This window comes from Schistocerca cancellata, chromosome 4, assembly GCF_023864275.1.
Source record: "Schistocerca cancellata isolate TAMUIC-IGC-003103 chromosome 4, iqSchCanc2.1, whole genome shotgun sequence".
Taxonomy (NCBI): Eukaryota; Metazoa; Arthropoda; class Insecta; order Orthoptera; family Acrididae; genus Schistocerca; species Schistocerca cancellata.
In genome coordinates this window covers 503788502-503809426 of record NC_064629.1, presented here as the reverse complement: position 1 = coordinate 503809426, position 20925 = coordinate 503788502, and the positions used below count along the sequence as shown (strand labels likewise).

At 44.0% G+C, this 20925-nt stretch overlaps 1 protein-coding gene across 1 annotated transcript in view; it reads left to right on the top strand.

Annotated features, from left to right (window-relative positions):
- The window catches only part of LOC126183449 (tolloid-like protein 1), a 604520-nt gene that overhangs the window by 568808 nt on the left and 14787 nt on the right, over positions 1 to 20925 (top strand). Inside the window, exon 16 of the mRNA XM_049925443.1 lies at positions 12451 to 12701. Coding sequence (XP_049781400.1) covers positions 12451 to 12701 — 251 coding nt within the window. The remainder of the gene's footprint in view (positions 1 to 12450; positions 12702 to 20925) is intronic.

The following is a 20925-nucleotide window of genomic DNA, read 5'->3' as shown; positions in this document are numbered from 1 at the left end:
CAATGGTTTACAGCACACTGCACCTCGCTAAAGTTTGGTGTTTGTGGAGAAATAATTTACAGTCTATATCTTGCGCATTATGAAGCGTTAGCGATCGGGAGGCTACTGCTGTGTGCTTGATATCGAGAAGTACGGCGAAAATTGTATAATATTATGGCGAAAATACGGGTGTTCTTGTAATCGACGAGTCTGGAGATGTCTGTAGAAATGCGAGCAAGAAAACGGAAAGAGTAACACGTTTGTGCCAAGGGGAAACGAGCCTGTCTTTGAACATCAGTTCTGAGAGTGACTTGGGTTCGCTGATGTAAAGGGGATGATTTAGTATGGTGGGGGATATGAACTGCATGTTTACTAGATCAAGGTGGTACTCGGTGATATATTCCCTGGTTGGAGATCGGTTTGATGCTCCAATATTCTTGCTAGTATGCTAGTATTGTATGTGTTTGATGACTTGTAGACAAATTTCCCATGTTTAGTTGTCGGTGCAAAATGGTGATCAGTGTAAAATAGTTCATTACCATTGAGAGTAGCGTCTGTAGAAAGAAAGAACAGGTTGGGGGTCTACAGATTGAGGGAACTGTCTGTGCAATTTAGAAATCTTTGCAAAATAACGACAGAAAGCCTCAGAAAGAAAGAGAAGGCGGATGATTCTTCGATACCGACGGCGTTAGTAATTCGACAGGTAAATTCGATAAGAGCCAATGAGAATGCTCGATTGATTGTGATGGGATCTAGGAGCGGTGAGAACATTTGCATATGTTGAGAGCAGGAAGGCTGTCACGTTATGTCCGGGAGGAAGACTGGATTCGGCGATATTTTGGTAAACAGGTTCTGTTAGGCTAAGAATTTCCGTGCATACAAGCTGAGGTATCAAGAAAGCAAGTGTTAACTATTTCTGGACACTATACAATTCCCGAGAGGTCGACTTGGCTCTTATTTTTTTATAAAGCCATGTGATGAAAGAATAACATTGAGAATGTTTTAGATGGCGATGTGTCACTCAAGCTGCGGCTACCTATTTACGTCTTACTCAACTGATATATAGGAGGCTGTTCGCGTTGGACACCGTCTCGAAGTCGTGCTCTTATCCGGCACCCTTCTAATTTTTTGTGTGTTGTCGCCGTAAACGTGGCCTTTGCCCGTTGTATTTCCCGATGATTGGCGACAACCGACGAGTGTGGTCGGAATAAGTCACGGAGGACCTGGAAAAAGAATTTCACTGTGCGGATGCGCCATTTCATCTTCAGCTCTTGACGGCCTTCCTGATGGCCCGTTTTGCACAATTTAACCAGCAATATAGCGCCAAGGCATATTGAGGAAGCTGTCTTTCATAGGTTACCCATGTCGTATCAAATACTGCATGCCATTCATCTTCGTTGAAGTGCGAGACGTTCGGCTTCCAGTATCTCCTCACAAGGTACGTCCTCTGTCTTTGGAAACTGACTGTAAATATGTACGCTGAGTGGTTAGAAAACACGGTCGGCATAGCTCTGTCTATAAATTTTGTGACTTAATGCTGGCGTCACGTAAATGCGGTCAAGTCGCCTGGCTGAGTGGGTCGTGGCATGTGTGAATCCTGTCTGATCACCATTAACGTGCCCCAACTGTCACTCAAATCTAGATGCCGTATTATAGTTGCTAGCCACGGGCAACTGTTAAAATGAGGAAATGCGACGTCTGGACATTCGGGGACAGGAGCCATCTGTAGTCACCCCTGAAGATAATGAGGTCGTAATTGCCGGCGAATAAACGGGCTTTATCTTCGAGAATTTCGTCGATCGCCAGAGCTTGAGGGTGCGTAGACATTGACCGAGCGTGTATTCTGTTTGGTGAGGGTAATATCTCAGGCCGTTGCTAGGTATTCAACTTCTTTCACCATTATTCCTTCCTTGTAAGTATTGCTATTCCAAGGTATTTTTAAGTTCCTGGATGAGTGAAAGCTGTACATCCAGTAATCTTCTGGAGACCTATGTTCGTCATCTCTTGCAGTAGACTACATCTAACTGGGCGGTACGGTATATCACGTAAAGTCTGAAGCTTCAGGCTGCCGCTTATACTGTTGATGTTGACCGTCCCTGTTTCGTATGCTTGTGCTGCAATCATTCTTTGAGGGGAGGGAGGGTGTCCCTGCCCTTGCCTGTGAGTTCTGTTTAAGTTTTCCCACACGGCTGGTCATTGCCATATCCTTATGACCCTTGACTCCGTGCACTTCCCCTGTTCTGACACCTACAGTCATTTATTCATTCATGCCTTCACCCTATAGATCACATTTCACATCATCTGCCAGTTGTCAGATTTCCTGGGGCATCTCGACGCCATCCAGCCGTTGTGCGGCGCTGCATCATTGTCGTTTCTTGCGTCCCGTCCACATCTTTCTGTTGGATGGGTTCCTTTTCTCAGCCGATTCAGAGATAGCTGCCGGTTGAAGTATCTGGCCTATTCCGTCTTGGTGGCCGTCCAATGATCCTCCCAGGGTGTGGGTGATCCTCTGCACTCTTTCACGCATTTCTAACGCTTCTTGATCCACGTTTGGGGGAGCTATCCGTTGTTTTTGTATTTTCGTGATGAGTGCCGCGGTCTGCACACGGCATTATCTGAGTGCTTGCTCGACTCCGGCGGCATCGAATCATCCACATCCTGTCGCCTGTCATTTGCAGCTGTCACCTCTCTCATTTGTTCTACTCCATTTTTGGTTGCTCATTGAACTGTTGATTCAGGGGGTGATTCTGTCGCCTCTGTCTGGTGTGTGTCCATTGGTGCGACATGTTCTCCAATAGCCGTCATTCCTAGACCTTTCTCCGCAGCTTGTAATCGTTCTGTTCGCGTTCAACTGACTGCAGCATCATAAACTACTGGAAGTGTCAACATTTGCGCAGGGTCAACTGATTTCCCCACTGGTAATTGGGCCACCCACCTCTGCACACATTCAGACTGTACACATCCTTCTTTGCTACAACCTAAACCGTTTGGGACTGTCCTCCATACATTACGAGCACTCTACATCTACAGACATTAATATGTGATGGGATATGATGATGGATATCAGCCTTAACCTGTCTGACACCGAAGGGCAGGGTAGGTTTGGAAACTTGTTCATTTCTCCGCCATGTTGCTCGGTACTGTGCCGTACATGCTTAGAACTGAAACGAATTGCGATCGAGTCACTTCTAATGGAAGGTCAAAGAACCTTATGGTCCTGACCCCAAATCCCGCCATTTCTGCTAGTGCCTCCCCCACATTCCTATCACAGAGGTTGGACTTAAATCGTCTTCCCGTTACGGATACGACTTCACAGTGTTCTGTGTTTACTACCTTCACATAGACCATGCAGCTAACTATTGACAAGTGAATCTCAAACGTATCATGAAAGCTTGGTTTTACCACATCTCGCAAAAAAATCTCTAATACGAGAGGCCTAGGTCGTGTGTACTCTTCGTCAGATTAATTTCAGAGTGTCCTTACGGAGCTGTGATACCGTCCTTATATTAATATTCTGTCTGAATTGTTCTAGCAACCGCTCTTCCCACCAAGTTTACTCACCACTCGCCTTGGTGCTCGATCGCGGCGGCAGGAAAGTGATCAGCGCTATGTCCGCACAGCTCGTCTGCCACAAGCAAACTATGAACCACTTAGACCACCTGAGCACACTTCCGACGCTGACCCAGAATACTAAATGTCACGGTGTGTCTACATCCTGTACTTGCATAATTGCTGTGATCCCTGCACAGGGAGAGACTTTCATGAACATTTTTGCGCCCTTGTCTAGTCATGAAATAATATTTGTAGTGTCTGTGTTATATGATGTACTATGCAATGTCTTTCCGACATGCACGCCTTGCCTAGACAAGGCCGCGAGAATAATAATGAAAGTCTCTCTTGTGTGGGAATCACAGAAGTTGTGAAGTACAGGACGTAGACATACAGTGACATATGGAAGTTTTTGGTTCGTTCTGAATTAGTGCTCAGGCCGCGTAAGTTTTTAAGACGACCATTCGCAATAAGCGAAATTCAGGTTTGAGTCCTGGTCCAGTACAAATTCTCATTATCACTAAGCCGTTGAGCAGCCGTCGTCTAATCGTATTCGCAATTGTGAATACATTTAATTCATTTCATACGGCTGTCATCCGCCCCAGTGTCTGTTCCTTCAGACATGCAAACATATCTGAAGGACATCGCATAAAAAAGAAAATGCAAATCCTATTTAGTGCCTAGACAAGGCCACAACAATAATAATGGAAGTCTCTACCTGTGTGGGAATCACAGGAATTGTGAAATTACATGGCGTAGACACACAGTGACATAAAAATTTTTTGGTTGGTCCTGGAGGAGTGGTCGGGTAGCGTGTCTGGTTAAGGCAAACGCTCGCGATAAACGGAAAATCTCGAGAATATAAAAAACCTCAATGCACCAGTTTCACCAAGGAAACCATGCTGAAATTCTTACTAAGCGTGATGGCACAGTGATTAAGGCAATGTACTGGACTTTTATTTGAGAGGGCTGGATTTATAATCCTGCCCAGTCTTCCTAAGATAGGTTATCCTTGGTTTCTCTAAATCACTGTATGTGAATAGTGGGTTGATTCCTTGAATAGGTCACCGTTACTTCCTTATCCCACTCTTATTGAATTGAGCACATGTTTTACCTCGAACGATCAGCTAACTATTTGTAGTATCGTTCCCAGAACCGATCGTGGTCCTGTGGTTTGGAGCCGAGTAGAAGGCTTAAACCAGAGGCTCAGACGATTCTGCGTAGATCTGGGGTGCAAATTTCTCGACCTCCGCTATCGGGTGGAGAAATGTAGGGTCCCCCTGAATAGGTAAGGCGCGCACTACACGCCGGAAGCGGCTACAAGGGTAGCGGAGTACGTTTGGAGTGCACATGTGGGTTTTTTAGGTTAGAGAATTCCCTCCCTAGGCCCGACAAGACGCCTCCTGAGACGCGGCAAGGTAGGAGTAAGCAAAATGCAACAGGGAATAACAATATTAATGTGCTAATAGTAAACTGCAGGAGCGTCTATAGAAAGGTCCCGGAACTGCTCTCATTAATTAACGGTCACAATGCCCATATAGTACTAGGGACAGAAAGTTGGCTGAAACCAGACGTAAACAGTAACGAAATTCTAAACTCAGATTGGAATGTATACCGCAGAGACAGATTGGACAGTGAAGGGGGAGGCGTGTTTAAAACGATAAGAAGTGCAATAGTATCGAAGGAAATTGACGGAGATCCGATATGTGAAATAATTTGGGTGAAGGTCACGGTTAAAGCAGGCTCAGACATGGTAATTGGATGTCTCTATAGGCCCCCTGGCTCAGCAGCTGTTGTGGCTGAGCACCTGAAGGATAATTTGGAAAATATTTCGAGTAGATTTCCCCACCATGTTATAGTTGTGAGTGGAGATTTTAATTTGCCGGATATAGACTGGGAGACTCAAGCGTTCATAACGGGTGGCAGGGACAAAGAATCCAGTGAAATTTTTTTAAGTGCTTTATCTGAAAACTACCTTGAGCAGTTAAACAGAGAACCGACTCGTGGCGATAACATATTAGACCTTCTGGTGACAAACAGACCCGAACTATTTGAAACAGTTAACGCAGAACAGGCAATCAGCGATCATAAAGCGGTTACTGCATCGATGATTTCAGCCGTAAATAGAAATATTAAAAAAGGTAGGAAGATTTTTCTGTTTACTAAAAGTGACAAAAAGCAGTTTACAGAGTACCTGACGGCTCAACACAAAAGTTTTGTCTGAAGTACAGATAGTGTTGAGGATCAGTGGACAAAGTTCAAAACCATCGTACAATATGCGTTAGATGAGTATGTGCCAAGCAAGATCGTAAGAGATGGAAAAGAGCCACCGTGGTACAACAACCGAGTTAGAAAACTGCTGCGGAAGCAAAGGGAACTTCACAGCAAACATAAACATAGCCAAAGCCTTGCAGACAAACAAAAATTACGCGAAGCGAAATGTAGTGTGAGGAGGGCTATGCGAGAGGCGTTCAATGAATTCGAAACTAAAGTTGTACGTACTGACTTGGCAGAAAATCCTAAGAAATTTGGGTCTTACGTCAAAGCGGTAGGTGGATCAAACCAAAATGTCCAGGCACTCAGTGACCAAAATGGTACTGAAACAGAGGATGGCAGACTAAAGGCCGAAATACTAAATGTATTTTTCCAAAGCTGTTTCACAGAGGAAGACTGCACCGTCGTTCCTTCTCTAGATTGTCGCACAGATGACAAAATGGTAGATATCGAAATAGACGACAGAGGGATAGAGAAACAATTAAAATCGCTCAAAAGAGGAAAGGCCGCTGGACCTGATGGGATACCAGATCGATTTTACACATAGTACGCGAAAGAACTTGCCCTCCTTCTTGCAGCGGTGTACCGTAGGTCTCTAGAAGAGCGTAGCGTTCCAAAGGATTGGAAAAGCGCACAGGTCATCCCCGTTTTCAAGAAGGGACGCCGAACAGATGTGCAGAACTATGGACCTATATCTCTAACGTCGATCAGTTGTAGAATTTTGGAACACGTATTATGTTCGAGTATAATGACTTTTCTGGAGACTAGAAATCTACTCTGTAGGAATCAGCATGGGTTTCGAAAAAGACGATCGTGTGAAACCCAGCTCGCGCTATTCGTCCACGAGACTCAGAGGGCCATAGACACGGGTTCACAGGTAGATGTCGTGTTTCTTGACTTCCGCAAGACGTTCGATACAGTTCTCCACAGTCGTTTAATGAACAAAGTAAGAGCATATGGACTATCAGACCAATCGTGTGATTGGATTGAAGAGTTCCTAGATAACAGAACGCAGCATGTCATTCTCAATGGAGAGAAGTCTTCCGGAGCTAGAGTGATTTCAGGTGTGCCGCAGGGGAGTGTCGTAGGACCGTTTCTATTCACAATATACATAACTGACCTTGTGGATGACATCGGAAGTTCACTGAGGCTTTTTGCAGATGATGCTGTGGTGTATCGAGAGGTTGTAAGAATGGAAAATTGTACTGAAATGCAGGAGGATCTGCAGCGAATTGACGCATGGTGCAGGGAATGGCAATTGAATCTCAGAGTAGACAAGTGTAATGTGCTGCGAATACATAGAAAGATAGATCCCTTATCATTTAGCTACAAAATAGCAGGTCAGCAACTGGAAGCAGTTAATTCCATAAATTATCTGGGAGTACACATTAGGAGTGATTTAAAATGGAATGATCATATAAAGTTGATCGTCGATAAAGCAGATGCCAGACTGAGATTCATTGGAAGAATCCTATGGAAATGCAATCCGAAAACAAAGGAAGTAGGTTACAGTACGCTTGTTCGCCCACTGCTTGAATACTGCTCAGCAGTGTGGGATCCGTACCAGATAGGGTTGATAGAAGAGATAGAGAAGATCCAACGGAGAGCAGCGCGCTTCGTTACAGGATCATTTAGTAATCGCGAAAGCGTTACGGAGATGATAGATAAACTCCAGTGGAAGACTCTACAGGAGAGACGCTCAGTAGCTCGGTACGGGCTTTTGTTAAAGTTTCGAGAACATACCTTCACCGGAAGAGTCAAGCAGTATATTGCTCCCTCCTACATATATCTCGCGAAGAGACCATGAGGATAAAATCAGAGAGATTAGAGCCCACACAGAAGCATTCCGACAATCCTTTTTTCCACGAACAATACGAGACTGGAATAGAATGGAGAACCGATAGAGGTACTCAAGGTACCCTCCGCCACACACCGTCAGGTGGCTTGCGGAGTATGGATGTAGACGTAGATGTAAACGTAGAGATCATGGCGACGAGACAGCATTTGGTCCGACCTGCCCAATCTGATTTTTTCATCTGTTCTGTCAGATGAATGACCATTTTTGAGACTCTACTGCATGTTTTAGAATAGTTTGTTGTAAGTATAAAATCGACAAGATAGCTGAGACGGACGAGTGAGATAGGGTCTGCCTATGTCAAAAGTATGGCAAGCATCGAACCTTTGTTGATCCTTTATAAGAACCCTATAAACTGTGTATCAGTAAATGTCGAAATCTTGAGTGTAATCCGGAATTACCTGCTATCCAACTGTACCACTGCTCAGAACCTTCCCACATTAATTGGGCTTAATTGTGCTTGAACTCGTGAACACAATAAGAAATTGTGTGACGCGATACTGAGCAGTCAGTAAGGAGCCGAAACTTCGACATAATGGGTGGGAATAATCTTCCAGCAGCAGATGCGTCATACAGCCTCAACAGAAACTCACTGGTTGTCAGGAATCGACCGTCTGCCACGTATTAATTTTCTGAATATTTCAGTTCTCAATTTAAAAAAGCAAGAAAATAGTAAATGAATCTGTGCCCAGTTTGCATTTGATAGCAAAAGGCTACTGGTATCCATACCTACTGTGAAACGGTAGTTAAAAGGAGTCTATATACCTTGTGTCTCTGTTGTAGAGGAACATTCGAAAACAGCGGTTAGCACTCCGGCTTTTGTTTTGGTGTGGTAGATTTAGATTTCTGTCATACTTTTTCGAAGTTTCTGTAACTGTCCTTGTGATAAAACTCTACTATACCAGTGTTACAATTAACAGACACACATTTGCAGTTTTGCCTTTCCTGTGAACCTGTAATGTGTCTGCTATTTTTTTTTAGAAAGTCCGTAGTTTAGCTTGTATACTGGAGAACGCGTTGGTGATTCTTGTATATAATATACTAGATCTTTGTAAATAGTTTTCCTGAACTTTTGTGACATATACTGCTCATATCAGGTGCTCAATCTACAGTAAATACTTGTTCATTTCATCGGCCATTTAAATTTATGTAGCTTGTCTAGTAGCCCTTTGAAACCTGATGACTTGCTATAACACTCAGAATATGGTGAGCGGTTGCAGTCTCAGTGTAAAAATCGTATGTCAGACCTGCTCATCGACAGATACCTCTTACTTTGCCCTCTCACATGAACTCTTCTAGCTATAAAGTTATATTTAATCTACAGAGAATCCATAAAATAATTTCAAAGGGCACAGTGAAGTAGTCAAACAATTTATAATTACTGCAGCGTAACTAGGGAGCATATGTAGTGGTGAACTGACAATATCTATGATGTTTTCACTTATTTCAGCGGACGTGTCTGATTAACGATAAAAGGACCTACCCGCAATTTTTACCTCGCTTTGACCAAAAGAACTTCGCATGGGAAGTATTTCTAGCTCGACAATTTTCAGATTCTCTGCAATAACTACATTCAGTCCTTTCTTACCTTGTACGGGAAGTTTCACTTTCTCGTAGATGTTGAATACCAAACTGAGTAGCTTATTTCAGTAAAATACTGATTTTCTCCCTGCATCTGCTCATATATTGTCAGTTCTTCTTTTATTAACCATATTTACGCTTTTTTCCAATTTTTCTCACGTGCTCACACAATTATGTCCCTGAGCTACTACAAAAACTGCATTTGTTCCTTTATGCAGTAGTGTTGCGTGACCTTCCCACCTGACTGTTACTCGTTGGATTTTAGTGCAACTTCACAACATTATGTTACGCCTACCAAAATAATTTTGAAATATAATTCAGTGTTTCACTTGTCCATTTTATATTATACTAGCCTCTTACCTGCGGCTTCGCCCATGTACGTGTACGGTACATGCTTTTATGTGTATAGACTGAAGCGACGAGTGAAAATTTGTACCAAGACCGGGAATCGATGCAGCGTCTCCTGCTTCCTGAGAATGTGTGTTAGCAACTAGCCACCTTGGCACAGCGGTTCACACAACTGCACCGATTACTTTGGCACACCTCCCTCCTTGATCCAAACCACATCAAGGTAATCCGTGTAGTTGTGTGAACTGCTGTACACAGGTGGCTTAGTGGCCAACACACCTGCTTAGTAAGCAGGAGACCTGGGTTCAATTCGTGGCCTTGGTACAAATTTTCACCTGCCGCTTCAGAATGTATGCATAATATCATATCTGTATGGGACCAGTAAAGTCTCTCAAGTTAGGTCGTTTCATTTGTATAAGTACCTACATCGGGGTTTGAGGGTGGATCCCCCATTATGTTCACGGTTGAGGTGCTATTCTAGAACATGGAGAATCTTGACAATTCTGTTCGTGTGTAAGGGGGAATTTACGGTAGACGGGGCGGCAGTGAGAATTTGGATCGAGGAGGGAGGCATGCCAAAGTAACGCGTGCAGCTGTGTGAGCAGCTGCGCCAAGGTGCTTAGTGGCTAACACACCTGCCTAGATTCCCGACCTTGGTACAAATTTTCACTCACTGCTTCAGTCTATAAACGTAAATTCATATGTGTATGAGACCAGTAAAGTCTCTGAAGTTGGGTATTTCATTTGTATGGCTTATATATTGCTCACATCGCTTCCACCTCGTCTCTCTATTTCCTCCTACCCCTTTCTCTGTCCACCTCATCCTCCCCCTCCCACTATCCGTCCTTATCCGCATCTATACGATCCGGAATGCATTCAGATAGCACGCACATAACACATCTGTCATTCAGGGCAGCCTAGATCTAAGGAGTTACCAAGCCTTTGTCACCTTCAGGCCCACCCTTATGGATACTAGGTGGTTTCTATCCTCATAGTGCTTCTTTACAGACAATAAGTAGAATGTGTACCAAATTTGGTTGCCGGCCGCAGTGGCCGAAGTTTCTATGCGCTTCAGTCCGGAACCGCGCGACTGCTACAGTGGCAGGTTCGAGTCCTGCCCAGGGCATGGACATGCGTGATGCCCTTAGGTTAGTTAGGTTTAAGTAGTTCTAAGTTCTACGGGACTGATGACCTCTGATGTTAAGTCCCATAGTACTCAGAGCCATTTGAACCATTTTGAACCAAATTTGGTTGAAATGGATACAGTGGTTTAGGAGGAGATTAGGAACACACACATAAATTTTTATTTGTGTTTATGATTCCTGAGAGCACACAACATCTCCACTGTAACTCGGGCTTTTCTGTCAAAAACATTTACGCATTTTTATACTGTTATTTTCGTGGGTTTCATTGGATCCAACTAGAGATACACCACCCCACTGATACCATTTCGTTTATTTTGTGTGCGTTTGATGAACGATAGTGGATACAGATTCTCACCAAATGAGAACATGTCCATCAGAGCATTAGTCAGAATGTTCCTGACCTTGAAGCAGGATCTAAATAATTACCCAAAATTACTTACAAAGTTTGTGACTGTTCGCCAGGCAGCAGCTCCATATCACCTTGGTACAGCTGAAACTATAGACCATAAAAGTACTCCCATCCAGCATCGATGTCTTCCTGCAAGAAAACATTGCCCCTGATTACTAGTTGCCGATCTCATGTTCCACATCACCATTATTTTGAGTTATAGAAACAATAGTCTCCAGTATAAACTGTCTCCCACAAACTTCGTGACTTTAGGCAGTCTGATGACTTTCTAGACCAACGACTTAAAGCAAGAGAACTTTAGCACATTGGAAGAATGGTCGACTTTTTGTCATAGTTCTGGTTTAGTTTTACGGAATGGAAATTTGTGGTAAGATCTTATGGGATCAAACTGCTGAGGTCATCGGTCCCTAAGCTTACACACTACTTAATCTAACATAAACTAACTTACACCAAGGACAACACACACACCCATGCCCGAGGGAGAACTCGAACCTCCGACGGGATAATCCGCGCTAACCGTGACAAGGCGCCCTAGCCCGCGAGGCTACCCCGCGCGGCTTTAAGGAATGATGTGGCCTCATGTTCACAAGTATTTTACTCAAAGTGACATTTGTAACGAAAACCTGCGCACTTCTAAATGTGGCTGGTGTCCCATCTCTAATGGCCACACAGTCGATGGCAAGTTACCCCTAACAAACAAAATTAAGTTACGTTAATATAAAGAGCAGTTCAGCCCGCTAAGAAGATACCAGTGATAAATTTCGGATATCATCTCAAAAATTGTCATATTTTTCATTGTATCCAACTTTGTAAAATTGCATTTAATTTTATAAATAAAGTATTTTGCCCTTCCATTCGTTAATCCACTCCAACGGTTACCATCTGTGTAACATATTTGCCTGACGTTACCATTTTTCTGCTCATTTATTTTTTTCTCACGCTTGTAGTCTTAAGTTGGTTCTTTGCGCCATTCAGGCAGACGATTGTCTTCAGATTTTTCAGTTTTCTTAGACCGGCCTGAACAATTACTGGTTGCTGAAGTTACTTCAACGGAACTTTTTCCTTTGTCTGTTGACTGAGCTCGTCATGCCTTCTTACACCTTTAGTCCTTCCTCAGTTTACAGAAAAATGTATACATTAACATTGTTGTAGTAATTCCATTGTAACCAGGCAAACAAGTAAAAGTTATAGATATACGTATAGACGATATCAGCTGTTATTATTTCTAGCTGTATCACTGTTCTCTTTTCGGACGCATAATACTCCAGCGATATAAATAGTAACTTTCTTTTTCTTGTGTTGTTATTCAGCTTGCGGAGGACACCTCAGAGCTACAAAGAAGGTTAAACATCTCTATTCTCATGCGAAATATGGAGATCATAGTTACGAAAATGGAGCGGACTGTGACTGGGCGATAGAAGCACAACCTGGATTAATCATTCACCTAACTTTCCTCACATTTGAACTGGAAGATGAGCAAGACTGTGGCTATGACTCCGTAGAAGTATTCTCTGGATTAGATTCCAGTGGTCCATCCTACGGCCGATTTTGTGGTAATTCGGTGAGTAAAAGGATTTTTCTATACAATGCTCTGTAATTACCTATAACTTATATATAAACTGTCATGATACCTATTTTTATGATAATGAAGTCAGATTACCACAGATTAAGGAGTACACAAAGCTCCAATGAGCTAATGATGATAAATCTTGATGTGAAGAAAATGATTCCATTAACTCAAAATTGCAACACTCATAAGAAATAAAGTGGAAACTGCTGACATTGAGAGATTAAACGATTTTGTTATAATTACGAATTACACCAGATAGGTGAAAGAGCTGACAGAAAAAATCCACTTTTGGTCGTGCACTGTTGAATACCAGCACCTATACAACTGGGAAGAAAGCTGAAGTCCAGTTACATTCTCTGAACTACAGCTGTTACAACTGTCTCTAAATATTCCGGACATCAACAGGGGCACTTTTCACACCCGAAAATATCTCACATACTGTATGTTTTGGAACAGAATGCAGAATGAGATCTATACGGACTGTAAATTTCAGGCAAGGAGATTCTGCTGTTGAGTACCTTGGAAAAAAATGACAAAATAGCAATCATTTGAGTGAACTGAGTTGTGTTCACAGAAGGAACCAGTCCGTACAGGGTCACCGTATCAGAACAAAGTCAGTGATGGGCTCTAGAACTGAAACGAAATCCAAGTTGTAGTGAATTCATCAACAAGCGTAAGCCGAGAGGAACAAAACAAATAGCATGGTCATCTTACAGTAGAACTATGCTATTTAAGGGCGACGCATGATAATGCTTTGTGAACTGACTGCCGGTCACATGGCGGCGGGCCATTCGCCGACAGGTCGATCGGATAGTGGAGGCATCTTTAACTTGATCTCTAAATCAATACCTCACTGGACGGAGACAAATCCCTGTCTACTTTTAATCGTCACATGGGGCTAATACACTGATGTGACTAAAGCCATGGGATATCTCCTAATGTGTCGGACCTTCTCTTGCCTGGCGTAGTGCAGCAGCTGGAAGTTACATGGATCCAACAAGTCGTAGGAAGTCCCATGCAGAAATATTGAGCCATACTGCCTCTATAGCCGTCCATAATTGTGAAAGCGTTGCCGGTGCAGAATTTTGTGCATGAACTGACCTCTGGATTATGTCCCATAAATCTTCGATTCGATTAATGCAGTGCAGTCTGGGTGGCCAAATCATGTTTTCCGACTGTCTAAAATGTTCTTCAAACCTACCTCAGTAGTTGTGGCCCGGTGACATTGCGCATTGTCATCCAAAAAATCCAACAGTGTTTGAGAACATGAAGTCCATGAATGGCTGCAAATGGTCTCCAAGTAGCCGAATAGAACAATTCCCAGTCAATGATCTTCTCAGTTGGACCAGAAGACCCAATCCATTGCATGTTAACACAGACCACATCATTGTGGAGCCACCGCCGTCTTGTAAAGTGCTTGTTGACATCTTTGGTCTTTGGCTTCGTGGGTTCTGCGCCACACTCGACCCCTACCATTAACTCTCACCAACTGAAATCGGCACTCATTTCAAGGCCACGGTTTTCCAGTCATCAAGGGTCCAACCGATATAGTCATGAGCCCAGGAGAGGCGCTGCAGGTGATGCTGTGCTGTTAGCAAAGGCACTCAACGTCGATTGACTGTTGCCATAGCCCATTAACGTCACATTTTGCCGCACTGACGTAACGGATATGTTCGTTGTGAGGCCAACATTGATTTCTGTTAGCACTTACATGTCTCAAATGTTCAAATGTGTGTGAAATCTTATGGGACTTAACTGCTAAGGTCATCAGTCCCTAAACTTACACACTACTTAACCTAAATTATCCTAAGGACAAACACACACACCCATGCCCGAGGGAGGACTCGAACCTCCGCTGGGACCAGCCGCACAGTCCATGACTGCAGTGCCCTAGACCCGGGTTCGATTCCCGGCGGGGTCAGGGATTTTCTCTGCCTCGTGATGGCTGGGTGTTGTGTGCTGTCCTTAGGTTAGTTAGGTTTAAGTAGTTCTAAGTTCTAGGGGACTGATGACCATAGATGTTAAGTCCCATAGTGCTCAGAGCCTGGATCCTGTCACGTGACAACATTCGGCCTCTTGCTGAGGATGGCATAAGTGGTCTGGGTGAAAGAGGGGCACAACTTCCATGAACTGCCTTTCTTCATTGGAGTCCTTCATGGCCCACTGCAGCTTACAGCAACGAAGAACATTGGAGAAACTTTGGGGCATAAGTATGGGTAGGTGCCGCACGTTGTGACCGATTGGTTTGAGGCGCCATGTCACGGATTGCGCGGCCCCTTCCGCCGGAGGTTCGAGTCCTCTCTCGGGCATGTGTGTGTGTGTTGTCCTTAGTGTAAGTTAATTTAAGTTAGTTTAAGTAGTGTGCAGAGAGGATATAAAATGTAGACTGGCAATGGCAAGGAAAGCGTTTCTGAAGAAGAGGGATTGGTTAACATCGAGTATAGATTGAACTGTCAGGAAGTCGTTCAAAAATGGTTCAAATGGCTCTGAGCACTATGGGACTTAACATATATGGTCATCATTCCCCTAGAACTTAGAACTACTTAAACCTAACTAACCGAAGGACATCAGGAAATCGTTTCTGAAAGTATTTGTATGGAGTGTAGCCATGTATGGAAGTGAAACATGGACGATAAATAGTTTGGACAAGAAGAGAATAGAAGCTTTCGAAATGTGGTGCTACAGAAGAATGCTGAAGATTAGATGGGTAGATCACGTAACTAATGAGGAGGTATTGAATAGAATAGGGGAGGAGTTTGTGGCACAACTTGACAAGAAGAAGGGACCGGTTGGTAGAGCATGTTCTGAGGCATCAAGGGACCACAAATTTAGCATTGGAGGGCAGCGTGGAGGGTAAAAATCGTAGAGGGGGACCAAGAGATGAATACACTAAGCAGATTCAGAAGGATGTAGGTTGCAGTAAGTACTGGGAGATGAAGAAGCTTGCACAGGATAGAGTAGCATGGAGAGCTGCATCAAACCAGTCTCAGGACTGAAGACCACAACAACAACAACAAATAGTGTGTAAATCTAGGAACCGATGACCTCAGCAGTTTGGTCCCTTAGAAATTCACACACATTTGAACCTGGGTAGGTATGTCAGAATACGTCTAGTGACAAGGTGAGGGGCAGGTCTATGATTGTGGTTATTATGGCCCCATGTTATGTAACGAGTTGTTATTACGGCCCCAAGTTATGTAACGTGGGGGCACTGTTTGTGATGGTAGCAGCAGCCGTGGAAGGTTTCTGTGGCAAAGAGATGATCAGTATCGGCTGTGACGTAAAAAAGTTGACATTCCTGTGGCCAACTCCCCATGTCTAACAGAAAGTGTTAGCACAGATGTGAAAATCCCTCTGTTATCATGGTTATGTGCCAAGCTCAGTGATTGCTTTGTCAACTTCAATAAGTAGAATATTGTGCAACGTCTAAAGCAGTACAGAAGTTTTGAACTGACATGTGGTGAGGTGGCTAGTCAGTGCTTCCTCAGATGACGCTGACATCATGATCTTATGCATATGTGTCTCTTAGGTCTTGACTACCAATCTACCTCTTACTTAGATACCAGGCGGATGGGAGTGGTGGCCAGGAGCGGCTATTATGTTGACAACAATCTTTGAACACAGAGGGGATGAACTGAGGACTGTTGTCTCAGGTAACAATTGGGTGTGCTCTTTCAGTAGTGAATACGGTGGACAAGACGCGGATTTCTGTGTTTGTATAGGTCTTTGACGTACATACTAAGTAGGGAAGATTGAGAGAGTATCCATTGCCAACAGCCACATTGGTCTCTCCTCCTCCAGAGGTGTTTCAAGTGAGGCTATGGAGAGAAATGCTTTGCATGGCCTGACTGGTTTTGGACCATATGCTCTGTGGTGGAACTTCACCAATATTTTCAGTCGGATCATCGCGGTTTTGGAGGGACCATCCCAGTATCCTCTTAAAGTGATTTGTGGAAATCACAGGGAAGCTAAATCAAAATTACTCGTCAGGGATTTGAAACCTGGTTCTCTCGAATAAGAGTCTAACATCTTAAGCTGCAGCGATACATCGTCAGGTAATAAGGCTGGAAGCTCTGAAAGAGTTGAAAGCGTAGTGTTTGATTGCAGCTGATGTTAAGGAGGAAAGTGGGATAAGTTGAACTTACAGGTATGTGAGATATACAGGACTGAAAGGAAAATGATAGAGACAGAACATTGAAGTTGTAAAAAGAGTACTCTAATGAGTTTAAGAGAAATTTATATGGTTGGAACAATGGGATTGTCTTAGCAACAGCCTAAATTGGAGTGAACATCAGCTAAAGACGAAGCTTGCTTAGTTGTGTGAGTAAGCATCTTTCACGTTTAAATGAAGCGTCAGAATGGATGGATGATTCCCCATTGTTGAGCAGTGAAGCGACTGATGTTTAGCCATTCGTGGGGAAGTGAAGGAACTACATGAAATGTATTCGCAGGTGCGAATATGAACAACCATCACCCGTGTATTGATATGACGACAATGAAAATTTGTGCCGGACCAGGACTCGATCCCGGATCTCCCGCCTGTGGCGAGACAGACTATCCGAGCACACTTCACGACTATATCCAAATTTCGATCTGTCGCCGACCGTGTGCCTACATGCGTGTATCCACCCATGTCCGAAGGAACACTGTATTGTTCTTCTGAACAACACAAGCACTGCAATATCGTAAACGAAGGAACTGTTCGGACGAAAGGAAGAGTCCCATCTGTACTTGACGTATAGCGTACAGTTTAAATCTTATTTTATTACTGAAGTGATAGTAACTTCGGATTTTACGAGGCCAGAACATTCATGGTGGTAGTATTCGTTACCAAGTAGCAGGTTTTACAGGTTTATAGCCTTCGGTAATGTGTTCAGTATATGTTATGAACTAAGGACAGCTTCTCTAATTTGTGTCTACAATTGACACACACATCATAGTTATTAACGAGGTGGACTTATAAAAATATGAAGAACTCAAAGGGAAAATTAATGCTCACTTGACCAATAAATACAAAAAAAAAAAACATGGTAAAAATTTTAAAAACGTCGGGTACCAGCTAAACTATTTACAGAATTAGCTACCGAAACAAATAATCTGCCTAGAAATGCTACATTAAGGTACTGACAACGAGAAAAGTGAATATGTAAATAAGAAGAGCAGATGGGGTCTAATAGAGAGCATCATGACGGATACAGGGATTAGTGAACACAAAGTCATTGTAGCGAGGCTCAAAACCATATCAAACAAAACCACTATAAATAAACGCAAAATATATCGATTTAAAACAGCAGACAAAAATTCGCTTGATGCCTTCCTAAGAGAGAGTGTCCATTCCTTCCAAGCTAATTATGTAAGTGTAGACCAGATATAGCTCAAATTCAAAGATACAGCATCGACAGCATAAGTTAATAAGAGACGGGACTGATCCACCATGGTACACAAAACACGTCAGGATACTGTTGCAGAAGCAACCAAAAAAGCATGCCAAATTCAGAAGAACGTAAAATCTCCAAGAGTGGCTAAGTTTCACGGAAGCTCGAAATTTAGTGCGAACGTTAATGTGAGATGCTTTTAATAGTTTCCACAATGAAACATTGTCTCAAAATATGGTAGATAACCTAAAAAAATTCTGGTCGCATGTAAAGTACACCAGTAGCAAAAAAACCGTCAATACCGCCACTGCGCGATAGCGATGGAAATGTTACCGATGATGGTGCCACTAAAGCGGAGTTACTAAATACAGTTTTCCGTAATTCCTTCACGAAAGAAGACGAAGTAAATATTCCAGAATTCGATACCAGAACAGCTGTTAGCATGAGTGACATAAAAGTAGATATCCTACGTGTTGCGAAACAACTCAAATCACTTAAGAAAGGCAAGTCTTCCGGTCCAGATGGTATACCAATCATGTTCCTTTCAGAGTATGCAGACAAAATAGCGCCTTTCTTAGCAATCTTACACAACCGCTCATTTGACGAAAGTTCTGTTCCTAAAGACTGGAAAGTAGCACAGGTCACATCAATATTCAAGAAAGGAAATAGGAGTAACCCATTGAATTACAGACCCATGTCACTGACCTTAATTTGCAGTAGGATTTTGGAGCATATACTGCACTCGAACATTATGAATCACTTTGAAGAAAAGACTTGTTGATACATAACCAGCACGGATTCAGAAAATATCGTTCTTGTGCAACACAGATAGCTGTTTATTCCCATGAAGTAATGAGTGCTGTCGACAAGGGATCTCAGATCGATTCCATATTCCTAGATATCCAGAAGGCTTTTGATACCGTTCCTCACAAGCGACTATTAATCAAATTGCGTGCATATGGAGTATAATCTCAGTTGTGTGACTAGATTCGTGATTTTCTCTCAGACAGGTCACAGTACGTAGTGATAGACGGTAAGTCATCGAGTAGAACAGAAGTGATATCTGGCGTTCCGCAAGGTAGTCTCATAGTCCCTCTGCTGTTCCTGATTTACATAAATGATCTAGGTGATAATCTGAGCAGCCCCCTTAGATTGTTTGCAGATGACGCTGTAATTTACCGTCTAGTAAAATCATCAGACGATCAGTTCCAATTACAAAATGATGTAGAGAGAATTTCTGTATGGTGCGAAAAGTGGCAATTGGCACTAAACAGAGAAAAGTGCGAGGTCATCCTAATGGTTAATAAAAGAAATCCGATGGGTTTTGGGTATACGATAAATCGCACAAATCTAAGGGCTGTCAATTCGACTAAATAGCTAGGAATTACAATTACGGGCCACTTAAATCGGAAAGACCACATACACTCCTGGAAATGGAAAAAAGAACACATTGACACCGGTGTGTCAGACCCACCATACTTGCTCCGGACACTGCGAGAGGGCTGTACAAGCAATGATCACACGCACGGCACAGCGGACACACCAGGAACCGCGGTGTTGGCCGTCGAATGGCGCTAGCTGCGCAGCATTTCTGCACCGCCGCCGTCAGTGTCAGCCAGTTTGCCGTGGCATACGGAGCTCCATCGCAGTCTTTAACACTGGTAGCATGCCGCGACAGCGTGGACGTGAGCCGTATGTGCAGTTGACGGACTTTGAGCGAGGGCGTATAGTGGGCATGCGGGAGGCCGGGTGGACGTACCGCCGAATTGCTCAACACGTGGGGCGTGAGGTCTCCACAGTACATCGATGTTGTCGCCAGTGGTCGACGGATGGTGCACGTGCCCGTCGACCTGGGACCGGACCGCAGCGACGTACGGATGCACGCCAAGACCGTAGGATCCTACGCAGTGCCGTAGGGGACCGCACCGCCACTTCCCAGCAAATTAGTGACACTGTTGCTCCTGGGGTATCGGCGAGGACCATTCGCAACCGTCTCCATGAAGCTAGCTACGGTCCCGCACACCGTTAGGCCGTCTTCCGCTCACGCCCCAACATCGTGCAGCCCGCCTCCAGTGGTGTCGCGACAGGCGTGAATGGAGGGACGAATGGAGACGTGTCGTCTTCAGCGATGAGAGTCGCTTCTGCCTTGGTGCCAATGATGGTCGTATGCGTGTTTGGCGCCGTGCAGGTGAGCGCCACAATCAGGACTGCATACGACCGAGGCACACAGGGCCAACACCCGGCATCATGGTGTGGGGAGCGATCTCCTACACTGGCCGTACACCACTGGTGATCGTCGAGGGGACACTGAATAGTGCACGGTACATCCAAACCGTCATCGAACCCATCGTTCTACCATTCCTAGACCGGCAAGGGAACTTGCTGTTCCAACAGGACAATGCACGTCCGCATGTATCCCGTGCCACCCAACGTGCTCTAGAAGGTGTAAGTCAACTACCCTGGCCAGCAAGATCTCCGGATCTGTCCCCCATTGAGCATGTTTGGGACTGGATGAAGCGTCGTCTCACGCGGTCTGCACGTCCAGCACGAACGCTGGTCCAACTGAGGCGCCAGGTGGAAATGGCATGGCAAGCCGTTCCACAGGACTACATCCAGTATCTCTACGATCGTCTCCATGGGAGAATAGCAGCCTGCATTGCTGCGAAAGGTGGATATACACTGTACTAGTGCCGACATTGTGCATGCTCTGTTGCCTGTGTCTATGTGCCTGTGGTTCTGTCAGTGTGATCATGTGATGTATCTGACCCCAGGAATGTGTCAATAAAGTTTCCCCTACCTGGGACAATGAATTCACGGTGTTCTTATTTCAATTTCCAGTA